Source organism: Caretta caretta, chromosome 1 (genome assembly GCF_965140235.1).
Source record: "Caretta caretta isolate rCarCar2 chromosome 1, rCarCar1.hap1, whole genome shotgun sequence".
Classification (NCBI taxonomy): Eukaryota; Metazoa; Chordata; order Testudines; family Cheloniidae; genus Caretta; species Caretta caretta.
The window spans coordinates 257,948,250-257,969,396 of NC_134206.1; the positions used below are offsets into that span (position 1 = coordinate 257,948,250).

The 21,147-nt window shown below is 48.2% G+C and overlaps 1 protein-coding gene across 2 annotated transcripts in view; it reads left to right on the top strand.

Annotated features, from left to right (window-relative positions):
- The window catches only part of LOC125628058 (apolipoprotein L6), a 58,315-nt gene extending 38,524 nt beyond the window's left edge, over positions 1-19,791 (top strand). Inside the window, exons 2-5 of one of the 2 annotated variants that reach the window (XM_048832796.2) lie at positions 8,437-8,509; positions 16,160-16,286; positions 16,415-16,565; positions 18,493-19,791. In XM_048832796.2, the coding sequence (XP_048688753.2) occupies positions 16,256-16,286; positions 16,415-16,565; positions 18,493-19,384 (1,074 nt within the window). In that variant the 5' untranslated portion in view covers positions 8,437-8,509; positions 16,160-16,255 and the 3' untranslated portion in view covers positions 19,385-19,791. The remainder of the gene's footprint in view (positions 1-8,436; positions 8,510-16,159; positions 16,287-16,414; positions 16,566-18,492) is intronic. The other variant, XM_048832801.2, reaches the window with a different exon arrangement.
- Positions 19,792-21,147: the final 1,356 nt, after the last annotated feature.

Genomic DNA, 21,147 nt, shown 5'->3' on the forward strand with positions numbered 1-21,147 from the left:
AATAGCTTCTAGCCCTCAGGAAAAACATTCTACCTGATTAGATCATCTTTGTAAATCACAGTATATAAGTGCTAATGATTATAACGCTGTATAACAGAGTGTGCTGATGAATATGAAAAATCCACCCCCGAGAGACGTATCTGTACAGTAACTCCTCACTTAACATCCTCCCGCTTAACGTTGTTTGAAGTTACGTCACTGCTCCATTAGGGAACATGCTCGTTTAAAGTTGTGCAATGCTCCCTTCTAATGTTGTTTGGCTGCCTGCTCTGTCCATTGCTTGTAGGATTCTGTGGAAGAACAGCAACTTTACAAGGGAGCATTGCACAAGTCCCTCTTCTCCGCCTCCTCCCTCTCCCTCCCAGTGCTTCCCCCACCGCCAAACAGCACTGTGTCTCCACTCCTCCCCCTCCCCCCCCACCCCCCAGAAAGTCCTAAGCATTGCCAAACAGCTGTTTGGCATCAGGGAAGCGCTGGGAGGAAGCGTGAGGAGCGGGGACGCGACATGCTCTGGGGAGGAAGTGGAATGGAGGTGGGAAGAGGAGGGCCTGGAATGGAGCAGGGAGGGGAAGAGGCGGGCCTGGAGCATCCCCTGGCAAAGTCGGCACCTGTTCTTCCGGGGGGGAAGCTGCCGCTGCTGCTGCGCAAGGTGCTTCCTGGTGTCCTTGCCTACCTCATTGTCTGCAGCGGGCTGTGCCTGTGTAGGGTAAGCCAGGGGTACCTCCCAACCACAGTACAGTACAGTATATAATGCCTTTTGTCTGCCCCCAAATTTTTTCCTTGGAAACTAACTCCCTGCATTTACGTTAAATCTTATGGGAAAATTGGATTCGTCGTTTTACTTAAAGTTGCATTTTTCAGGAACATAACTACAACGTTAAGTGAGGAGTTACTGTACCAACCTAACCCCCGGTGTAGACTGTGCTGGGTCAACAAAAAATTCTCCCATTGACCTAGCTACTGCCTCTCCGGGAGGTGGAATACCTGCGCCAAAGGAAGAACCCTTCCTGTCGGCATAGGTAGCATCTAAACTGAAGCGCTGCAGCTGTAGCGTTTTAAGTGTAGACAAGCCCTGAGGCAGGATACATGACTCAATGGGTCATTGACTAGCTGGGACCAAACAGATGCTCTGAGGTTCAAAGCAGAATACTGGTGACCCCTCCCCCCAGCCCTTCCCTTCCCTTCTCCCCTTTAAAGTCCTAAGGAGTCCCTCTATTTTCCTCTTGTGCCTCCAAGTCATCATCAGTGTTCTTCTGACTGGGACTCTCCCTCAGAGTCAACCCTGTATGTTAGGCAAGTGGGGAGGAGGGAGGTGCGAGTGAGAGACACAGAGAGATAATGCCATCATCTATATGACAGGAGCCTGCTGCATGCTCATACATACATCCTGCAAGTTCCTAGAGCTCAGCCCAAACTTGAACCTATTGGGCATGACCTGCTGCCACCTAGTGGCTCTGGATGAGTAATGCAATAAGTGCAGCCTCATTCATAGCAAGATCACAGTAGGATAATCCCAATGGCAGGAGCCAGGGATTTTAAAGAATTCTCCGTGTGGGGAAAGAAGAGTGCAGATTATGGTCCATTGCTAACTAAAGCATGACCAATGTCTGTAGGAAGAGCCCCATGCTAGCAGGACTTTAAATATAGATGGCTGCTTCTCCAATTCAGCATTAGCTATCGTGCTCTGACGGGGACAAGTTACAAGATCGTCACAAGAGCAAAAGGAGCTATCAGATAGTAGCTGCCATTTTGGATTCTCACCTCTGCAACATTCCAGTGTGTAGCTGGGCATTTTATAAAAGGGAGAGGCAGGAACTCAAAAATGGCAACTCCAAGAAACATGTCTGGGACACTGCAAGATAAGAGCCCTGCAGCGGGACGGGGAATCTCGTGGGTCCCACAGGATCCACTGTCATAAAAGCAGGAGTGGGTAAAATGTGCTTTGTTGTGGGCAGGATTGGATGGGCCAAGAAAAAAAAAAACAGACTACGGTAATTTGCAGGAAAACACTTTCAGTGATGTAAAGCAAGTTTTTCTTTTTTTTAAATAAAGGTTTTAATGTTTAAATTTAAACAAGGGCTCGAAAGAGATTTGGTATCTTTTCTAACAGGAATTAAAATATTTTTACATGGTTTAAGCAAGATTTGTTTTATAATTTCAGTGGTAAAAATTGTGTCTGAATTACGTTTATATATATAATATGTTAACTGACTGAGTTTTGTTTTGTTTTTTAGTAGCATAGGGAAAACCTGTCTCTCTTGCGGGATTTGCAAGATCGAAGGTTTTTGCAGGTGGGAGCGAGATAAAAATGCAAGAAACAATGTGGGAGCAGGTGGGAGTGGCAGCGGGATTAAAAAAATAGTCCCACACAGGGCTCTACTGCAAGGTACAGGATGCAGCGTTCCTGGATCACCCACACTTGATAGGGACTGGCCTCCTTAAGGAAATTACAGAGCAACTAGAGAAACTCAAATGCAATTCATTGGCAGTACTCAGCGTCGGAAGGTTCTGTTGGCAATAAATGGGGGATATGACCATGTAATATTTTTCATCTTTCTGGCGTCTTCTCTGTGAGGATGTCAAAGCACTTTACAAGCGTTAAGGAATTAAACTTCACTTATGAAAGGCAATTACTGCATTATCATCTCCGTTTTACAGATGGAAACTGAGCCACACAGAGAGGTTATATGACTTGCTCAAGGCCATGCACAAGGTCATTAGCAGAGCCAGGAAGAGAACCCAGTTCTCCCAGTCCACTGCTCTAACCTCAGGATCCTTCCAAAGATACAACAAAGGCATAGATTTAGCTCTAGAAACTACAGCTGTTCCTTAGTTACTAAGATGGGACCTATCTGTTAAAAAGGAGCCATGAGATCCCCTAAGAATTATGGACCAGTGAGCCATACGATTGTATTTGGACAGGGGCCAGCGGGAACTAATTCCAAGTGATTTGCACCCAGTCCAAACTTTTCTTGTGATGATGTTACTGTGAAGAGAGACTCATCTGTAGTCTATAAAGTCATCTCTGGGTCTGGTGACATCAAAAGCTTCACTCTTCTGAGGTCACTATAGTTCTTGGCACCTCACTTTTGCCTCTCGATTTATTCCCTGAATCCACAATGCTCATCCTTTTGAGTCTTTTCTCTACATCCAGGCTTCCTGAACGCATGCAGTAAAGGCCACACTCAGGACAGAATTGCTAGTAGAGCTGGCTGAAATTTTTCGTTTGAGATTTTTTTCTTCATAGAAACAAACATTTCCATGGAAAATGTTCATTTTCCTCAAGTTGTTTTGAATTTTCATTAAAAAAATGAAAACCAGAAAATTCATTTCGTTTTGTTGTGTCTTCGCTTGCAGATGCCGAAAAGGGAAATATTTTTCATGTTCAGCTTTTCAGCAAAACCCCAAAACGTTTGGGCAAAAACAAAAAAAATCATTTACATTGAAATTTTTTATTAAAATAAAATGATTCTGTGACCAGCTTCAGGCCATCCTGGCTATTACACCTTTGTATCATGGATAGCATTGCAGGGTCACATTACAAGCCTATCAACAGCAGAGTATCAAGGTGGCTCAGGTAATCTCTTTTATGAGACCAATGTCTGTTGGTGAGAGAGAGAAGCATTCGAGCCACACAGAGGTTTTCGTCAGGGCTGGGAACAGTACTAAGGCCTGGTCTACTCTATAGAGTTAAGTCGGCGCAAGGCAGCATACGTCGACCTAACTCTGGAGGTGTCTACACTAAATTTCGCTCCCGCCAACGTAACTTACTAACTCCATCTCCATGATCAGCAGAGAGTTTAGGTCAATGTAGTTCGGTCGAAGCAGTGACAGTGTAGACACTGTGTTACTTACCTTGGCTGTCGGTGGCCTCCAGGAGGTATCCCCACAATGCCGCTCCTTGACTGCTCTGGTCACCATTGTGAACTCCACTGCCCAGCAGCCAGGTACACAGGAAGCCACCCCTCCCCTTTAAAGCCCCGTGAATTTTTGAAATTCCATTTCCTGTTTGCCTGGCTTGGAGAGCTCACCAGGCAACTGACCATGCTGGCTACATGCTACAGACGTGCTCCTGCCTGGAGTACATGGGGGACGGGGGGGTCGGATCTCATGGGTCTGTCAGGAGAAGAGGCCGTGCAGGCACAGCTCTGATCCAGCCACAGAAATATCAACATCTACGAGCAGGTCGCTTGAGGCATGGAGGAGAAGGGTTACGACAGGGACCAGCAGCAGTGATGCGTGAAAGCCAAGGAGCTGCGGCAGGCGTACCAGTAGGCAAGGGAGGCTAACAATCACTCTGGTGTGGACAATACTTAATTTGTGCCAGGCCTGAGCCCCTGGCACCTCTGGGCGTGGCAGTTCATAGCCCCAGCACTTCTGGGCTTGCTGCATCAGTTATGAACGTAAAAAAATTGCTTGAGCCCCGGCACCTCTTTCATTACAAATTAAGCACTGGCTGTGGAACCACAGACCTGCCGCTTTTACAAAGAGCTGCACACCATCCTTGGACGAGACCCCACCACCATCCCCAAGAGCCCCCGTGTATATTTTGTAGGACCCCAAGGCAGAGGCCCCCGCCATGAACAGGGAGAAGGAACGTGGAATACAGGAGACAGATGACCAGGGGATCCAGCAGCGCAGCGACCCAGAACCTGTTTTTGACTCCAGCGCAGTCCAACTAGTCCTAACAGTTGAGTACGGGTGAGCCTGCAGGGGAAGGAACCTCTGGTAAGTATATGGTTTGCTTAGAAATTACAGAGATGGAACCCCCAAAGTGGCAGGACACATCCATTGATTTACTCTTTTTTACTTATGCTAGAAGAGGTTGTGAAACAACCAACAGAGTCAGAGTTGCTATCCACTTCTCATCCCCCTCTAGAGTTAGGCAGAGGGGGCCCCCGCAGAACAATTTGTTTATGTGCACTGGGATATCCCGTAAATCCTCCGTAGATATCTCGATGAAACTTTCCTGCAGATAATCTGCAATCCTCTGCTGAAGGTTTCTGGGGAAGACTGCCTTATTTCTTCTACTGTGGTAGGACAGTTTCCCACACCGCTCAGCAATTACTTCAGCAGGCACCATTGCAGGACACAGGCTAGCAGCGTACTGCCTTGGTCTGCAGCTGGACATCTGCAGGAGTTGTTCCCTTTCAGCCTCCATTACCCTCAGGACTGAAATATCGGCTAAAATCCAGCTCCACCTATGGAAAATGGTGCCCGTATTCAGTTCAATTGCCCTATGCACATATACTCATGCCTGTGAGCTATCTCCCCTAATTTCCCCAATTTGTCCCCCACCCTAGGGCCATACTCACCATGGCTGGTGCTGTGACTGCCATCATGCTGTATAAACCCCAAGGAGAAGCGATAATGGAGTGCTTAAAACTTGTCTGGATCAAGGGGAGCGAGTTCAGTATCCTAAGTTTCAGTTTATCTCGTGAATACATTGACAATGGTGCATCTGTGTACTGTATCTTCAGCAGCTGCAAACGTGGCCTTCGGGGTCACTCCATCCACACCAGCAGAACGGCTGAGCCAGATAAGGACAAAGAGAAAGAGGACTCAGGATGACATGTTCCAAAAAATCCTGCAACCTCCGCTGCTTCAGATAACAAGTATAGGGCTTGGAGGGTCACCCTTGTGCACAGTCTGGCCAGACAGTCAGGGAGTGCAGAGAGAGGTGCAGGAAAAGGAGAGGGACATGCTGCAGGAGATGCTAGTGCTTCTCAGGCAGCAAACAGACATGCTGCAGACTCTGGTGGACCTACAGGTTCCACAATCCCATGCTCGCCTCCCTCTGCAGCCCATAGAGAACTGCATATCAGGATCTCCCTACAGCCCCCCTCCCCCCCAAAAAAAAAAACGTTCCACACAGCACAAGGGGCCGCTGCTCTACCCCTGCCATTCCACCCCTTGGGGACATTAAAGACATTCACAGCCGCACATACACTGACCTGTGAAAGACACGATTGGTGTATGTGCAGCTGAGATGGAAATGACTGTTCTTTCCCCTTCATACATTCTTTTCCCTTAATGTGTTATGGTCTATTAAGTTATAAATGTTTTTCTATTTACATTGTTATGGAGTAAAAATCTATTTTGGGAAACAAATGCATTTTTATTTGATCACAACATATGCTGCTGCCATCCTTCACAGACAGTATGGGTGCACTGGCCGTGTTATTTTACTACACACACAGCACTCACCAAAGGGTTCATAACAGAGCTACAGGAGAGCAAGGCCAGGTAGAGCTCACTACAGCAACACACTACTCTGGCTCACTATTAAAATGGTCTTACAAAGCTTCCCTGAGCCTAATAGCTCCGCACTGTGTTCTTCTTGAAGACCTGGTCTCCAGCTGCTCAAAATCACCGGACAGCTGCTCCACCTCTACTCTTCACTCCTTGGAAACTTTGCCCCCTTTGCTTCACAGATATTATGCAGGACACAGCAGGCAGCTATAACCATTGGGATATTTTTTCATTGAGGTCCAATCTCATGAGTAGAGAGCGCCAGTGACCCTTCCAATATCCAAAGGCACATTCAACAGTCATTCTGCACCTGCTCAGCCTGCAGCTGAAGCACTCCTTGGTGCTCTTGAGGTGCCCAGTGTACAGCTTCTTGAGCCATTGGAGCAAGGGGTAGGGCTGGGTCACCCGGGATGACCATTGGTATTTCAACATCCGCAATGGTAATCCACCAGTCGGGGAAGAAAGTCCCTGCTTGCAGCTTTCTGAACAGCCCTGTGTTCTTAAATATGTGTCATGAACCTTTCCTGACCAGCCCACACTGATGTCGGTAAAGCATCCCTGGTGATTCACCAGAGCTTGCATTACCATAGAAAACTAGTTTTCTCTGTTAATGTACTCTGTGGCAAGGCAGTCTGGTGCTAAAATAGGGATATGCGTGCCATCTATTGCTCAACTGCAGTTTGGGAACCGCATTGCTGCAGTGCCATCCACTATGTCTTGCACATTGCCAAGAGTCATAGTCCTTCCCAGCAGGAGGCGATTAATGGCCCTGCACACTTGCATCACAACAGCCCCCATGGTGGAATTCCCAACTCCAAATTGATTCCCAACTGATCAGTAGCAATCTGGCGTTGCAAATTTTCACTGTGCAATTGCCACTCCCTTCTCCACTGTCAATGCAGATCTCATTTTGGTGTCTCTGAGTTGCAGGGCTGGGTCGAGCTCTGCACACAGATCCTGGAATGTGGTCTTGCGCATCCAAAAGTTCTGCAGCCACTACTCATCACCCCAAACCCCCGTGACAATGCGATCCCACCAGCCAGTGCTTGTTTCTTGGGCCCAGAACCAGCTCTCCACTGTCTGAAGCTGCTCTGTGAATGCTGCCAACAACTTTGAATTGTTTCTATGTCCCACAGCCATCTAGCCTCCAAGGAATCATCATGTTCCCTGTGGCACCTCTTGCAGCTCTGCAATTACTGCAGGATCAGGTGGCCCGTGCTCATCGCAGTAGTGCAGAGCTGTGCAGGCTCCATGCTTCTGTCAGAGATGGTAGACAGCGAGGAGGGAAGCACGGGTTTATGGGATGGAGAATACTGCATTCTGGGAAGTTGAATCCACGCTCCCAGTCACCCCTGCATGACTGGTTTCATCCCAATGCAACATTATGAAAACTTACCAGAACACCCTGCACTGGATGGGGGCGAGGTGCACTGTGGGATAGCTGCCATGGTGCACTGCACCCTGCATCAACACAAGCACTCCTGGTGAGGACACGCACCGCCAGCACACGGAGCGCAGTTTGGACGAGCACAAACAATAACTGCTGCAGCTGTATGCCAACGTAACTTAGATCAACATAATTTTGTAGTGTAGACTGAGAGTGTCCCAGCTAAATACAAGATCAAACAGATAGTTTAGCATAAGTAGCACATATTCTAAGGGACTATTCAAGGTGAAGTGGCTTATTAACACCCCTGCAGTCATAGGACAGAAAGGAAGTTAGCGGGTTACAGATCGTTGTAATAAGCCATAAATACAGTGTCCTTAGTAAGACCATGACTCTAGACTGCTAAACTATCTGTTCAATCTTCTATTTAGCTCTGACACTCTAAGTACCTTTCCCAGACCTGAAGAAGAGCTCTGTGTCACTCAAAAGCTCGCCTTTCTCACAAACAGAAGTTGGCCCAAGCTATGACCTCACCCACCTTGTCTCTTTAATATCCTGGGACTGACATGGCTACAACAACACTGCCTACAACAGGAGAGTGTAGCCAGCAGACAAGCTTGCTCTTTGACAAAAAAATGCCCTTTGTTTCACTCCTCCAACTTTCCTTTATAACAGGTTATACTGAGTTACTCCACCCTTGGTAAACACACACTAAGGGCCTTGGTGAGTATATTTGGCTTCTATAGGACATATTTTTTAAACCCACTTCTGAGAAACTCCTCTCCACTTCCTTACAGGAAACTGTGCTTCAGTCTTCACAGACACCGCCCTATGATTTCTCAGGCCGACTAGCGAAGGGCAGCCAGAGAGGTAAGGGTCATAGCGTTTCATCAGGGCTTTCGATCTTGCAGACCTTATATCGAGGAAGGGGATATTGTTTTGCCTCCTGCTGGCCTGTGGGCAAACCAGAAATTCCCTGTAAAATGTAAACTATTTACTATTGAAACGTGAGGTGGTCCGGTAGGGATTGTGCTTAAATCTTCCCTTCCTCTTAAATGCTAGGTTTACTACCTCATCTCTTGACACCGACAGATTCCAGCAGCAGGGAGGTGGGGCTGGGCTGCCTGCTGAAAGGGGGCTGGAAGAGGCACATATCAATATCAAGAATATCATGGCAAGAATATAGCTGGAAGAGGGGTGTGTGGCGGGGAGAGAGAAGCATCTGTGCAAAATGTTGGGTCATTCACCTGTGTAGAGACCAGTGTAGTGCACTTTACTCATCAGTACGCTTGTGTGAACTGTTCTAAGGGCCACTAAAATCAAAGGGAGCTTTGCCATTGACTTCAGTGGTCACAGTCTGAGGCTTTCAAAGACAGCTAGCTAAAAAATTATATAACCTGATTGCCTTCTTTTGGAGAGTGCACAAGTCAGTGTTGAGACATGGTGTGATGGGCACAAAGCTGCTGTGTAATAATCTAAGACCACCGGTATGTAATAATTCTCTGTACACTGTATTACTGAGGTTATTGGTTATTGAGATAGACTGTGTAACTTACACTGTGGTAGTGGAATGTTTATTATAATCGTATAATGCTCAAATTCAATGAGGACTGTGGAAAAACAAGCAGGAAAGAAACATAATGGTCCCACATAAGAACAGAGCTTATATCTTGTCTCTAACAAAGATGCAAGACTTATTCTGCCAGGCTAGGAGACTAGTGATCAAAAGGTCTATAAATAGGGGAGTGATCAAAACACTACGCAGTCTTTAAAGGTGACGCTCTCTGAAGCAGGGGGAGAAATGGTTTGAGCGCTAAAGCAACAGATTATTCAGGCCAGACCTTAGAGGTTTCAGGGTTTCTACAGGAAGCTTAGACCTATCTACCAAGGTCCTCATGTGGAAGAGTGTTAGATACCTGGTAAGCTAGACATGCATTAGTCTGTTTATTGTTTTAAGATTTGTTTCATCTGAAAAGCTTTGGTTCTAAATAAATAACACTCTGCTTTAGAGAGCCTGTTCTGTTACTGGGTAGCGAATACCATTGTCATTGGTCACATGGGACAGAAATGCAGGCACTGAAAATAAGTCAGCCTGCTGAGGTAATCATGGCTAAGGCTACATTTTAGTCATGGGTATTTTTAGTAAAAGTCATGGTCAGGTCATGGGCAGTAAACAAAAATTCATGGCCAGTGTCCTGTCCATGGCTCGTACTATATACCTCTGATTAAAACTTGGGTGCTTTTTGGGGGGTTATGTGGCCCATGGGTGCAGCAGGTTCTCTGGGGGGGGTGGTCTGGGGGCTCGCAGCCCCAGGACTCCCACTGTTGCAGGGGTGAGGGGGGGCTGGCAGGCTCCCTACCTGGCTCCACACAGTTCCCAGAAGCAGCCGGTCTGAACCGGCAGCCCCTAGGTGGAGGCGCAGCCAGTTGGGCTCCGTGCGCTGCCCCCGCCCCGAGTGCCCAATCTGCAGCTCCCATTGGCTGGGAACTGCAGCCAATGGGAGCTGCGGGGGAAGCACCTGTGGGCGGAGGCAGCGCACACTGCACAGAGCTTCCTGGCCACGCCTCCGCCTAGGAGTCGGACATGCTGTCTGCTTCCAGAGAGCCCCCCCCCCAAGGTAAGTGCCATCCAGAGCCCTCACTCCCTCCCACGCTCCAACCCCCTGCCTCAGCCCTGAGCCCCCTCCCACATCCAAACTCCTGCTGATGCTGAGGGGGAGGGGTGCAGTGGCCCGAGACTACCGCAGCAGCAGCCTGTGTGGCAGCCACCGAGCCAGCCTCATCGGCCACTGCAGAAGTCATGGAGGTCCCGAAAAGTCACAGAATCCACGACCAGGGCTGGCCCGCAACATTTTGGTACCTGAGGCAGGGAGCTCAAATGATGTCCCCATGCCCCCTCGCTTGGGCCAAAACTTTGAAACTCTGGGTCCTAGTGGCTCCCTCCCCCCACAGGCTGGCACCTGAGGCGGTCGCCTCAGTTTGCCTCATAGTAAGGCCAGCCCTGTCCATGACTTCCGTGACAGACCCACAACCTTAATCATGGCTGATCACAGGGGACTGCAGCCAGGGCCTGTTCTGAGAGTGATAGAATCACAGGATTCCACCCTGAGAAAGGCAATGGCATCAGGCCCAAGACCAGAGCAGGGTGCTCGCGAAGAAAACAGGTGGGAGTCAGAGGTGCAGTTAGTCCAATGACTGTGGCATGTGGCTGTACCCCCAGGCAGGTTAAATTGTGCTGCACAGCTGCCACAGTTCCCCCCAGGAGCTTTCTGTTCTGTACTGAAACAATAAAACAAGAAGAAAACAGTTTCACTCCCTTGGAACGCCCACCCTGCCTAGTTACCAGTTCAGTACTCTGGCTCGAGTGCCTCCCAATGACACCAGCAAAATGGCAGGATTCATCTGAAGGCCACTTGTGGTGGGGAAGGGGAGATAGGCAGGGAGGGGAGATTGTCCTACCAAGGTGCCTGGGCCAACATCAGCTGAACAGCATGTGGTCAGTAGTCACATTTCCCAGCTAACACCCATGCCCGGTATAAATACAGTGTCAAAACACGAGCCTGAGGCCCCGACCCAGGTACTGTCAGTTGGACTGAAACTGCAGAACAGGTTGCTTTTGTTTGCCAAGCAGGAAATTAGGGCTCTTGCTTCCTCAGGGCCTGATCCTGACTGGTGCTGAACAGCTCAGCTCCCCTTGAGTTCAGTGGCAGATGAGAGTACCCAGCCTCCAGCAGGAAGCACAAGGCACCTCCCAGGACAAGGCATCCGGAACTATTCCTCGTTGTGATTCCAGCAGGTCAGAGCTGCTAGTGCAAGGAGAACAAGGCTGCATCACAGTGTAAACAAACACCCTTTCTGTGTCGCTGAATTTCTAACATCTTTGGGGAGGAGTTTGTACACTGCTCCAATGCTGCAGCAATACAGTTGATGAAACTGAAATTAAAATTCTTCTATTTTCATTTTAGCTGCTCTTTGGAGACAACAGATGTAGTAACAATAACCCAGCGCTTTGGGCTCATATCGCACATTTCATCTGAAGAGCTCAAAGCTCATCAAAAGGAGGCACAGGGATCACCCCTATTTTTGCAGATGGAGAAAACGAGGCACAGAGCAATTAAGTGACTAGCCGAAACGCACGCAGGATGGCCAGAGTGGAATCACAATCAGGACCCGGGTCATACAACTCCTAAGTCCCTTTCTCGTGCTGCCTCTCCAGCATCCAGTAGATCCGTCATCCCCATTTCTTTCCCATGGCTGGGTTCCTGCCCCTCCCCGCATCCTTCTAGGCACTCATTTGATTTGCAGTGTGACAGATGCTAATTACAGTGAGGCACTTGGACACCTCAACAGGGAATTTTCTTACCTGTAATTTGAGCTCTGCTCATTTGACCAGCAGAGCTGCCCGACCTTTGCAGTGCAAAGAGCCATGCTCGCTGCTAGCCAGGAGCCCCAGTGCTATACCTAATTTCCATATTCATGTACACAGAATTTTAATCAGCTCTAAAAATAACCGTTTTAAAAAAAAATTTAAACAGAGCCCAGTAGATGTGCACGGCGCTTGACAAAACACAAGGACCAAGATTTAAAACATCTCAGACTAGCGCTGCTGTCCTTGACCAAGAGCTTCTAAAGCATCTGGTGATTTTGTGAGTGCAACTTGCAGTCCCTTAAAGGGGCTGGATTTTCACAGGAGGATGCTCAGTGCTTTCTGAAAATCAGCCCCCTTAAGGCATCTCATGTTGGGCCCCCAAAATCACTACTGAAATTCTTTGCCCAAAGAGACTAGCACTGAGCTGAGATTTTAAATCCTCCGTTTCCTACATTCCATTATAGATTATTATTTGTATTACGGTACAGCCTAACAGCTCAAATGAGATCAAGACCATGCTGTGCTAGTCACTGCATAAATGCATAGTGAGAGTTTATAATCCGCTAACTATATAGACAAGTTAGTCAAAGGGGAAACTGAGGCACGGGGGTGTGACTTGCCCAAGGTCGCCCAGCACAACAGTGGCAGAGGTAGGAATAGCACCTCAGTCTCCTGACTCCCAATCCAGATCCTCATCTACTAGACTAGAATTTCTCTGCTGAGGGATCAATGACCTTCAGGGGAATCACAAAAGGCAATCAAGGTACGATGTGAAGCACTGAAAACTTAAAGCTCCTCCAGTCCCCCCACCCCACCCCCACGCTTACCCTTCAAGGTCAAATATTAAACATCCTGAAACACACATATGGATACATGATGTAGGCTTGGTATTATCATCATCAATATAGCTAGTATAAAAGTAAGAGTAAAAAAATGTAAGGGGGGTGGTGGTCAGGAAAAAAATTGCATTTGAATAAGGGGTTGCCAACCTGAAATAGTTGGAAAACACTTCACAAGAGCATGCTTCCACCCCACCAGCAGATTTAGACCTGTTTAAACCTGGTATATGTGAGAGGAGACTCAGTCCGTGTATATGTAGTTCGCCTCATCTTGATCTAGATTAAAATGTCTCTCTAGATTTTAGACTTTAATGAAATGCAGTTTGAACAGGTCAGAATCTACTGTATGGAAAATGCCAACTATTAACAAAATCCATTTTTCTATCAGGAAACAACTATTGCTTCAAACATCAGCTGCAGACTCAACACTAATGTCTACACTACAAAATTAGGTCAATTTTATAGAAGTTGATTTTTAGAAATCAATTTATACAGTCGATTGTGTATGTCCCCACTAAGCGCATTAAGTCAGCGGAGTGCATCCTCAATACCATGGCTAGCATCGACTTATGGATCGGTGCACTATGGGTAGCTACCCCACAGTTCCCGCAGTCTCTGCTGCCCATTGGAATTCTGTGTTAAGCTCCCAATGCCTAATGGGGCAAAAACATTGCTGCGGGTGGTTTGAGTATATGTTGTCAGTCGCCCCTCCCTCCCTCCTTCCCTCCCTCCATGAAAGCAACGGCAGACAATCGTTTTGCGCCTTTTTTCCTGGATTACCCGTGCAGATGCCATACCATGGCAAGCATGGAGCCCGCTGAGCTCACCGCTGCTGTTGTGAGCATTGTAAACACCTCATGCATTCAACCAGGTGACCATGAATGATATCCCTCTCCTGAGGCTAACACAGAAAGGTATAGCCCGAATGTTGCTTGAATGCGACCAAAACCCAGGACCATTCACTGCCATGCGTTGTGCTACAAGGATTCCAGACTACTTGCTACTGGCTTGGCGTGATAAGGTGTCCTACTGTGGAGGACGACATAAGGCAGCCTTCCCCAGAAACCTTCTACAAAGGCTTTCAGAGTACCTCCAGGAGAGCTCCATGGAGATGTCCCTGGAGGATTTCCGTACCATCCCCAGAGATGTTAACAGACTTTTCCAGTAGCTGTACTGGCCACAAATGCATCCCAATTCTTCAGGGCGAATCAAACATTAAACACTGTTGCTTTTAAACCCTGTACTGTAGTTACAAATGTGCACTCACCAGAGCTGCCTTCTCCAGCTTCAGGGCTGGGTATCCCGCCTTGGGAGGGTCCTGGCTCCAGGGTGATAAAAAGGTCCTGGCTGCCGGGGAGAACGGATTCACCGCTTTGCCTGCTGCGCATTCTCCTTCTCCTCCTCATCCACAAAATCCTCCTCCCTGTTGCATGAGACTTCCCCCTTGCAGGTGTCCACGGACAGTGTTGGTCCCCCCCTAGAATGCCATGCAGCTGATCATAGAAGCGGCATGTATGGGGCTCTGACCCAGAGTGACTGTTTGTCTCCTTTGTCTTTTGGTAGGCTTGCCTGAGCTCCTTGACTTTCACGCAGCACTGCTGTGTCCCTCTGGTGTAGCCTCTGTCCATCATGCCCTGTGCGATTTTGGCATATATATTTGCATTTCTTCTTTTTGATTGGAGTTCGGCCTGCACAGATTCCTCTCCCCGTACAGCGATCAGATCCAGTGTCTCCCTTTCGGTCCATGCTGGAACTAGTTTGCGATTCTGGGAGGACTGCATGGTCATCTGTGCTGCTGAGTTTGTCACGCTGACCAAACAGGAAGTGAAATTCAAAATTTCCCGGGGCTTTTCCTGTGTACCTGACTAGTGCATCGGAGATGAAAGTGCTGTCCAGAGCAGTCACAATGGAGCACTCTGGGATAGCTCCCGGAGGCCAATAACGTCAATTTGTGTCCGCACTACCCCAAATTTGATCCAGCAAGGTCGATTTTAGTGCTACTCCCCTTGCTGGGGAGGAGTATGGAAGTCGATTTTAAGAGCCCTATAGGTCGATGGAACGGGGTTAGTTGTGTAGATGCATTCATTTTAAAATCGACCTAACGCAGCTAAATTCAACCTAACCCCATAGTGTAGACCAGGGCTAAGGGCCTTTGCATCCATTCAAATTGCATCTTGGTTCTGGCTTTTACAACAAAGGTAAACCAGATTTCATGCTTTCAAAATTCACGATCCTGTCTTCTTAGTGACCCAATTTTACATTGTACATTTAAATGTAATAATTTATTTACCCTTTATTTCTGACTAATTCTAATTAACCTAACTCAGGGGTTAACCTGAGCCTGAGAAGGCATCAGAATTTACCAATGTACATTGCCAAAGAGCCACAGTAATACATCAGCAGCCCCCCCATCAGCTCCCCCACCCCCAGTCGCCACCCCCAGCACCTCCTCCTCCCTCCCCGTGCCTCCTGCCTGCCGTGATCAGCTGTTTTGCAGTGTACAGGAGGCTCTGGGATGGAGGGAGGAGGCGCAAGGGTGCAGCAGGCTCAGGGGAGGGGGCAGGAAAGGGGGGGGCCTTGGGATAAGGGGTGGAGTGGGGGCGGGGCTTGGGGTTGTGCTGTGGAAAGTTAGCACCTGTAGCTCCAGCCCCAGAGTCAGCACCTATGCAAGGAGGCGCATATTAACTTCTGAAGAGCCGCATGCAGCTCCGGAGGCACAATTTGGCCACCCCTGACCTAACTACTTCTAGATGTACCTACTATAAAGGGTGACCAGCACATCTCTTGGCCCGCGCCAATTCCTGCAGCCCCCATTGTCCTGGAATGGCAAACCATGGCCAGTGGGAGCTGCGATCGGCTGAACCTGCAGACGCTGCAGGTAAACAAACCGACCCAGCCTGCCAGCGGATTTCCCTGATGGGCCGCATGCCAAAGTTTGCTGATCCCTGGATTAGCCTCTCTTCAAGCCAGGAAGAGTCATTTTAAATTCACAGGGATATTTAACATAGAGGTTATTAAGAGCAGTATCAATCCCCTGCATAACCAATTGATCGCAAGTTACCAATAAAAGTGTTACAGGTTTCAAGCTGTTAGCAACATCAACAGCTAGATTTTCCACAACATACCTGCGGCTGCCAACAAAAGGGAGAATTTGTGCCAGTTATGATGGTGATTTTGTGATGGCTGGGCATGTTCCAATAGCAAACTAAAATGGGACCCTGCCTTCCCACTAAACTCATTCCACATGCAACACTTGTTCCTTCTGTTGATTCACTCTGAACCATGTTTCCCTCCTACTCTTCCTTTTACCAGGGTGGAAGCCACTCTTTTTCTCTACATGAGAGGTGCTGAAGGACTGCAATGTAAAGAAAGTCACAGAGATTGCACCTGGTATTTTCACCCAATAAGATGGCCTCGGAAACATTCAGTACTTACAAAGGTATCCCTGCTCCTTCCACTGCGCTATTTCTCTTTCCTTCTGTTTTCATGATTCAGAATGGGAAATGCATGCATCCTTTTAAAAGTAGGTCTGAAGACACTCCAGTCTGATGTTGTTTTTAATCTTAGAAAACACTGATGACCACGATTTTCAATATGATGGCAGCCTGGGGATCTCAGAGCTTTTGCAGGAGAAAATATATAGTGAGGAGCTGCAGAGCTTGTTTCCTGAGGGGTACAACTGTGAGGAAATGTTGCGGGATGTGATGGACCTTGAGAGGTAAGCAAGAGAAATGTTGGTCAAAAAAGAATTCTCACACGCAGAGGCTGGTCAGCTGTCTCCTGATAACACCTCACCCCCCAACTGAATGGCACCAAGGTCCCTTCATCCATGACAGCCCCGGGTGTTGCCTCCATTTTATTTGTTATCGGTGAACAATTTCAGATTTATTAGCACCAGTGAGGATGTATAAAGCAGAAACGGTTCTCTGCCAGCAGGCTCAGTTCAGGGAAAGGATAACCTTAATCGGTATGCAGAGCAAGAGAGAGGAATAGAGGGTGCCAGAGAGAACAACCCAGTGCCTCAGAGTAGTGATTCTCAACTTTTTTGGGCTCAGGACCCATTTGTAAATGTTTATGCCCAGTCGTGACCCAGTAAATAGTCTGGGGCCTGGGGTGGTTTTGGTCAGGTCCTGCACCCCAGGGGGTTGGGTCCTGCCCAGCACTCACCCCACAATGGCAGCTCCTGCACCTCCTATGCTGTGGGGCTGGCTGGGCTTGGATCTCCGCTCCAGGCATTGCAACCTCTGGGGTTGCAGCACCACTCAGGTTTGGCCCCGCACCTCTGACTAGACCAAATTTGTCCGAATGGATTTGTGACCTGCTTCATGGGGTTGTAGTGCCACTCACTCAAATTTGGCCTACCCGGGCTCCCATCATCGGCTGGGCCAAACCTCCGTGGTGCTGCTCCCCCGGAGGCTGCAGTGCCGGGAGCAGGGATGCGAGCCCAGCCAGCCCCGTGAGACAGAAGCCACAGGAGCTGCCACATGACCTTTTGAAACATTCTAGTGACCCAATTTTGGGTTCCAACCCACAGGCTGAGAAAATCTACCTCAGAGGGACCAAGGCTGCAGCAGTTTCAACATTTGGCAGGCAGGACAGATCAGTGATCCGAGGGCCGTGGGGTTTGGGAAGGAAGAGATCCCTGTTGGGGTATTACGGAGGCAAAATCTCACCAACAAGGGATCTGGGGAGCAGAACTCCCTCCTCCCCCAGAGACAATGAAACTGTGTGTGGCTTTCTCCCCTCTTCCCCACTTGTGCCAGGCCCCTCTGTCCAGCCAAACAAAAGCGGGAACAAAAAACCCCAAAATGATGAGGGTTCCCCCAAGTCACCCTGAAGGGTGTGGTGTAGGGAGGATAAATACATTAAGAATAGGAGGCACTCAGTGCTATGGCAGTGGAGGCCAGATAAGTATGTAAGGGATAGCGTCTATGTCTAAACTTACAGTGTTGCAGTTGCACCACTGTAAGGTTTCAGTGTGGACACTTACTACAGTAAGGGAGAGGCTCTCCTGTTGCTGTAGTTAATCCACCTCCTTGAGAGGTGGTAATTTGGTGGACAGAAGAATTCTTCCATCAACCTAGCACAGCCTACACATGGACTTAGGTCGGCTTAACTCCATTACTCAGGGAGATGGATTTTTCAGCTGGATTGATCTAATTTTCTAGTGTAGACTAGCCCAGGGATACTTGCTCAGTTTACAAGACGGGCAGTATCGTTATTATTTGAATTCTAATAGCGCCTAGAGATTCCAGCCAAGACTGAAACTCCATTGTGCTGGGCACTGTATCACACAAGTTAGCAGACAGTCCCTGCCCCAAAGAGATTACAGTCAAGGCAAAGGGTGGTGGGGAAACAGAGACCCAGAGGTAAAGTGACTTGTCCAAGGTCACCCAGCTGGTGAGTGGCAGAGCCAAAATAAGCATCAGGTATCTCCCAAGTTCCAGTGCAGTACCTTAGCCATTAGAACACACAGTCTCTTCACAAGTCAGAAAATATTTTCATTGCCATGAATAGCTATGACTCTGATACATACAAGGGAACAGATCTGCTGAGGAAGAAGGGGCCATTTTTAATAGTTACTTTTCACCGCACAACTATAAGGTCTCTTGCAGTGACCAAAATATACCTTTGGCTTCTAACAGGTCTGAAGGAATCATCCCCTGGGAAGAGAGTGCCAGTGAAGATATCATGGTCTTTCTGAAGCAGTTCCCTGACCAGAGAAAGGAGATAGAGAAGTGTATCCAGTGCCTTAAGGATATGGCAGACAGCATTGATGAGACCCATAAGAACTGCACCATTGCCAACATGGCCGCGAACTCCACAAGCCTGGCGTCCGGCATCTTGACCATCCTTGGGCTGACCTTAGCACCACTGACGGCAGGGGGGAGTTTGGCTCTCACGGCAACTGGGATTGGCCTAGGGGCGGCAGCAGCAGCTACCAGCATTTCTGTAAGCATATATGAGAACGTCAGCAATTTGAAGGAAAGGAGCAAAGCCAACGACCTGCTGGTGGAATGCCAAAGCAACCTGAAAACACTGTCCCTCCCCGACGAAGTGGATTTCAGACCCAAATTCTCTCCAAAGAGCGAGGCCATGGTCGAACACCTGAAACCCGTCCTTTCCACCGCTAGTAAAATTCCAGGGGTAGTATACAAAAGCGTTAAGGGGATAAGAACCAACGTAAGAGCATTCAAAGTGGTGAAAGCTAACCCTGGTTTGAAGGCCTTAGCAAAACGGCTCACCGCGGCTGGGAGTGCAGCCCGAAACTCAGCAAAGGGGACCAAGCAAGTGCAAAAAGTGTTAGGTGGGACCACCCTTGCCATGTCCAAAGGTGCGAGGGTGTTCGGTGCCACAGCAGCAGGAGTTTTTGTCTTGTTTGATGCCTACAGTCTCGTGAAAGACTCCATCCATTTAACTGAGGGGGCAAAGACGGAGGCTGCAGCAGATATAAGAGAAAAAGCTAGCTACCTTGAAAAGGACCTTCAGAATCTCAGCGAGCTGTATGAGGAGCTGAAAGGCATGGTGTACCAATAGATGAGATACAAGTTCCCATTTCCAGCACTGGGCCAGGAGAGGAACCGAGCCACAAGGGGAGGGGAGATCATGGTAGGACGTCAAAGCCCCCAAAAGCGACACATGATGCCAACTAATAAGGAGATCCCAGCTCCACTTTGACCAAAAGCATCAAACAATCTGAACAGTTCAAAGAGACTGATACGGTAATTCAGTGAAAGGATCGGGAGATGTCGTGCATTTTGTTTGTACAGGACCTGGGACACCGTGAATCCCCCTGCTAGGAGTTTACCCTGTTTTGCCTGTGCTTAAGAGAAAGTAACAATATCCTGTACGCATGTGTGAGAGATCTGCTCAGGAGTGAAATTACAAGAGCAGTACCTGCTTTTCAGATGAACTTGTAAAGCATTAAACTTCTTCTTCCTTTCTGTTTTGAGTGTATGAGCTGCCTTGCCCACATCTGTAATACTCACTGAAGCATTTTAATTCACCTCAGCAAATAGATAGAAATACCTGAGATATTTGTGCCTGGCCACCGTTATTTTTATATTAGAGTAGCACCTACTTGCCTCAACGGTAGGTGTTGTACAGACTCAGTGGACACTGGGGCTGGGTGTGAAGAGAAGGCATGAGGGAGAGAGAAATTTCTCCAGAGTTCTGAAACTCACCCCCATCTGCAAGAGCATCCGGAGAAGGGGAGATTCCCCCAACTCCCTTCACTGGAAATTAAAGCCATGCTGTGCAGTCCTAGCAGTTCTAGGTTAACCAACCACACAGCCATGAACTAGCATGGAGAGTAGCAAAGCAGTGTTTCTGGAAGGTGGAGGGTCAAAACTTTTACATTTCAGGGGAGGGGCACACCCTCACTCTAGAAGAGAAGAGGCTAATGTGTTCTTTCGGGCTCAGCCAGCACTAACCAAGAACCAATATACATGCATCCATACCCTCAGGACCAGGGTACCAAGAGGGAGCTGAGAGGATGTACAGACAGTAACTTAGAGAAAAAGGAAGGCTGTATCAGCCCTTGAAGGGAAAACAAGAGAAAGCCAGTGCCCTACAGAATGCACCCTGTACAGCAGCTGTGACATTGCTCCCATGTCCTGCCTTTGAGACCAACAGACCGGGCCTGGCAAAAGAGGGGTTTATTGGTATTTTATGCCGTGAAGAGTTAAGACCAAGCAGAGCTAGCTTGGCAGCCATATGAAACCCTAGCTGTGCACATGTATTTCCCATTAGACACATGCAGTTTAATTCCTGACTCATTATGAATGATTTAAAAATGTGTCTGAAAAAAATTAATCCAACTGGAAAATAAAGCTGTAGTCTGAAAGGTGCAGACATGGAAATTAAAAAACGTTCTTTCAAAATTACTGATAATATAAATGGAGGAGCACTGAGGGCATTGCGTGCACTTTGTTTCCCATTTAAAAATACACGTTGCAGTGGCAAAAACCTACACATAAACCCCCAAAGCCAGCCCTGCCATTCAGAAAGCGCATCCTAGAAAATATGATTTATTATTTGTACTGCAGTAGAGCCCAGAGGCTCCAGAACAGGTTCAGGCCCCCACTGTACTAGCTAGGATCAATATGGCAAAACACACACAATTCATATGATGCCCATTCCCAGAACAGATTGCCCAGATGGTTGTGACATTGAGGTCACATGCCAAATCCAAGATTTTACTGCAAACTGGGGGAGTAGGAGAGGGGAGAGTTGGGGAGGGTGACCCATGGCCTGACCTTCAACTCCTAGCAGGCCGAGGAGGGAACTAGTCAGACTGT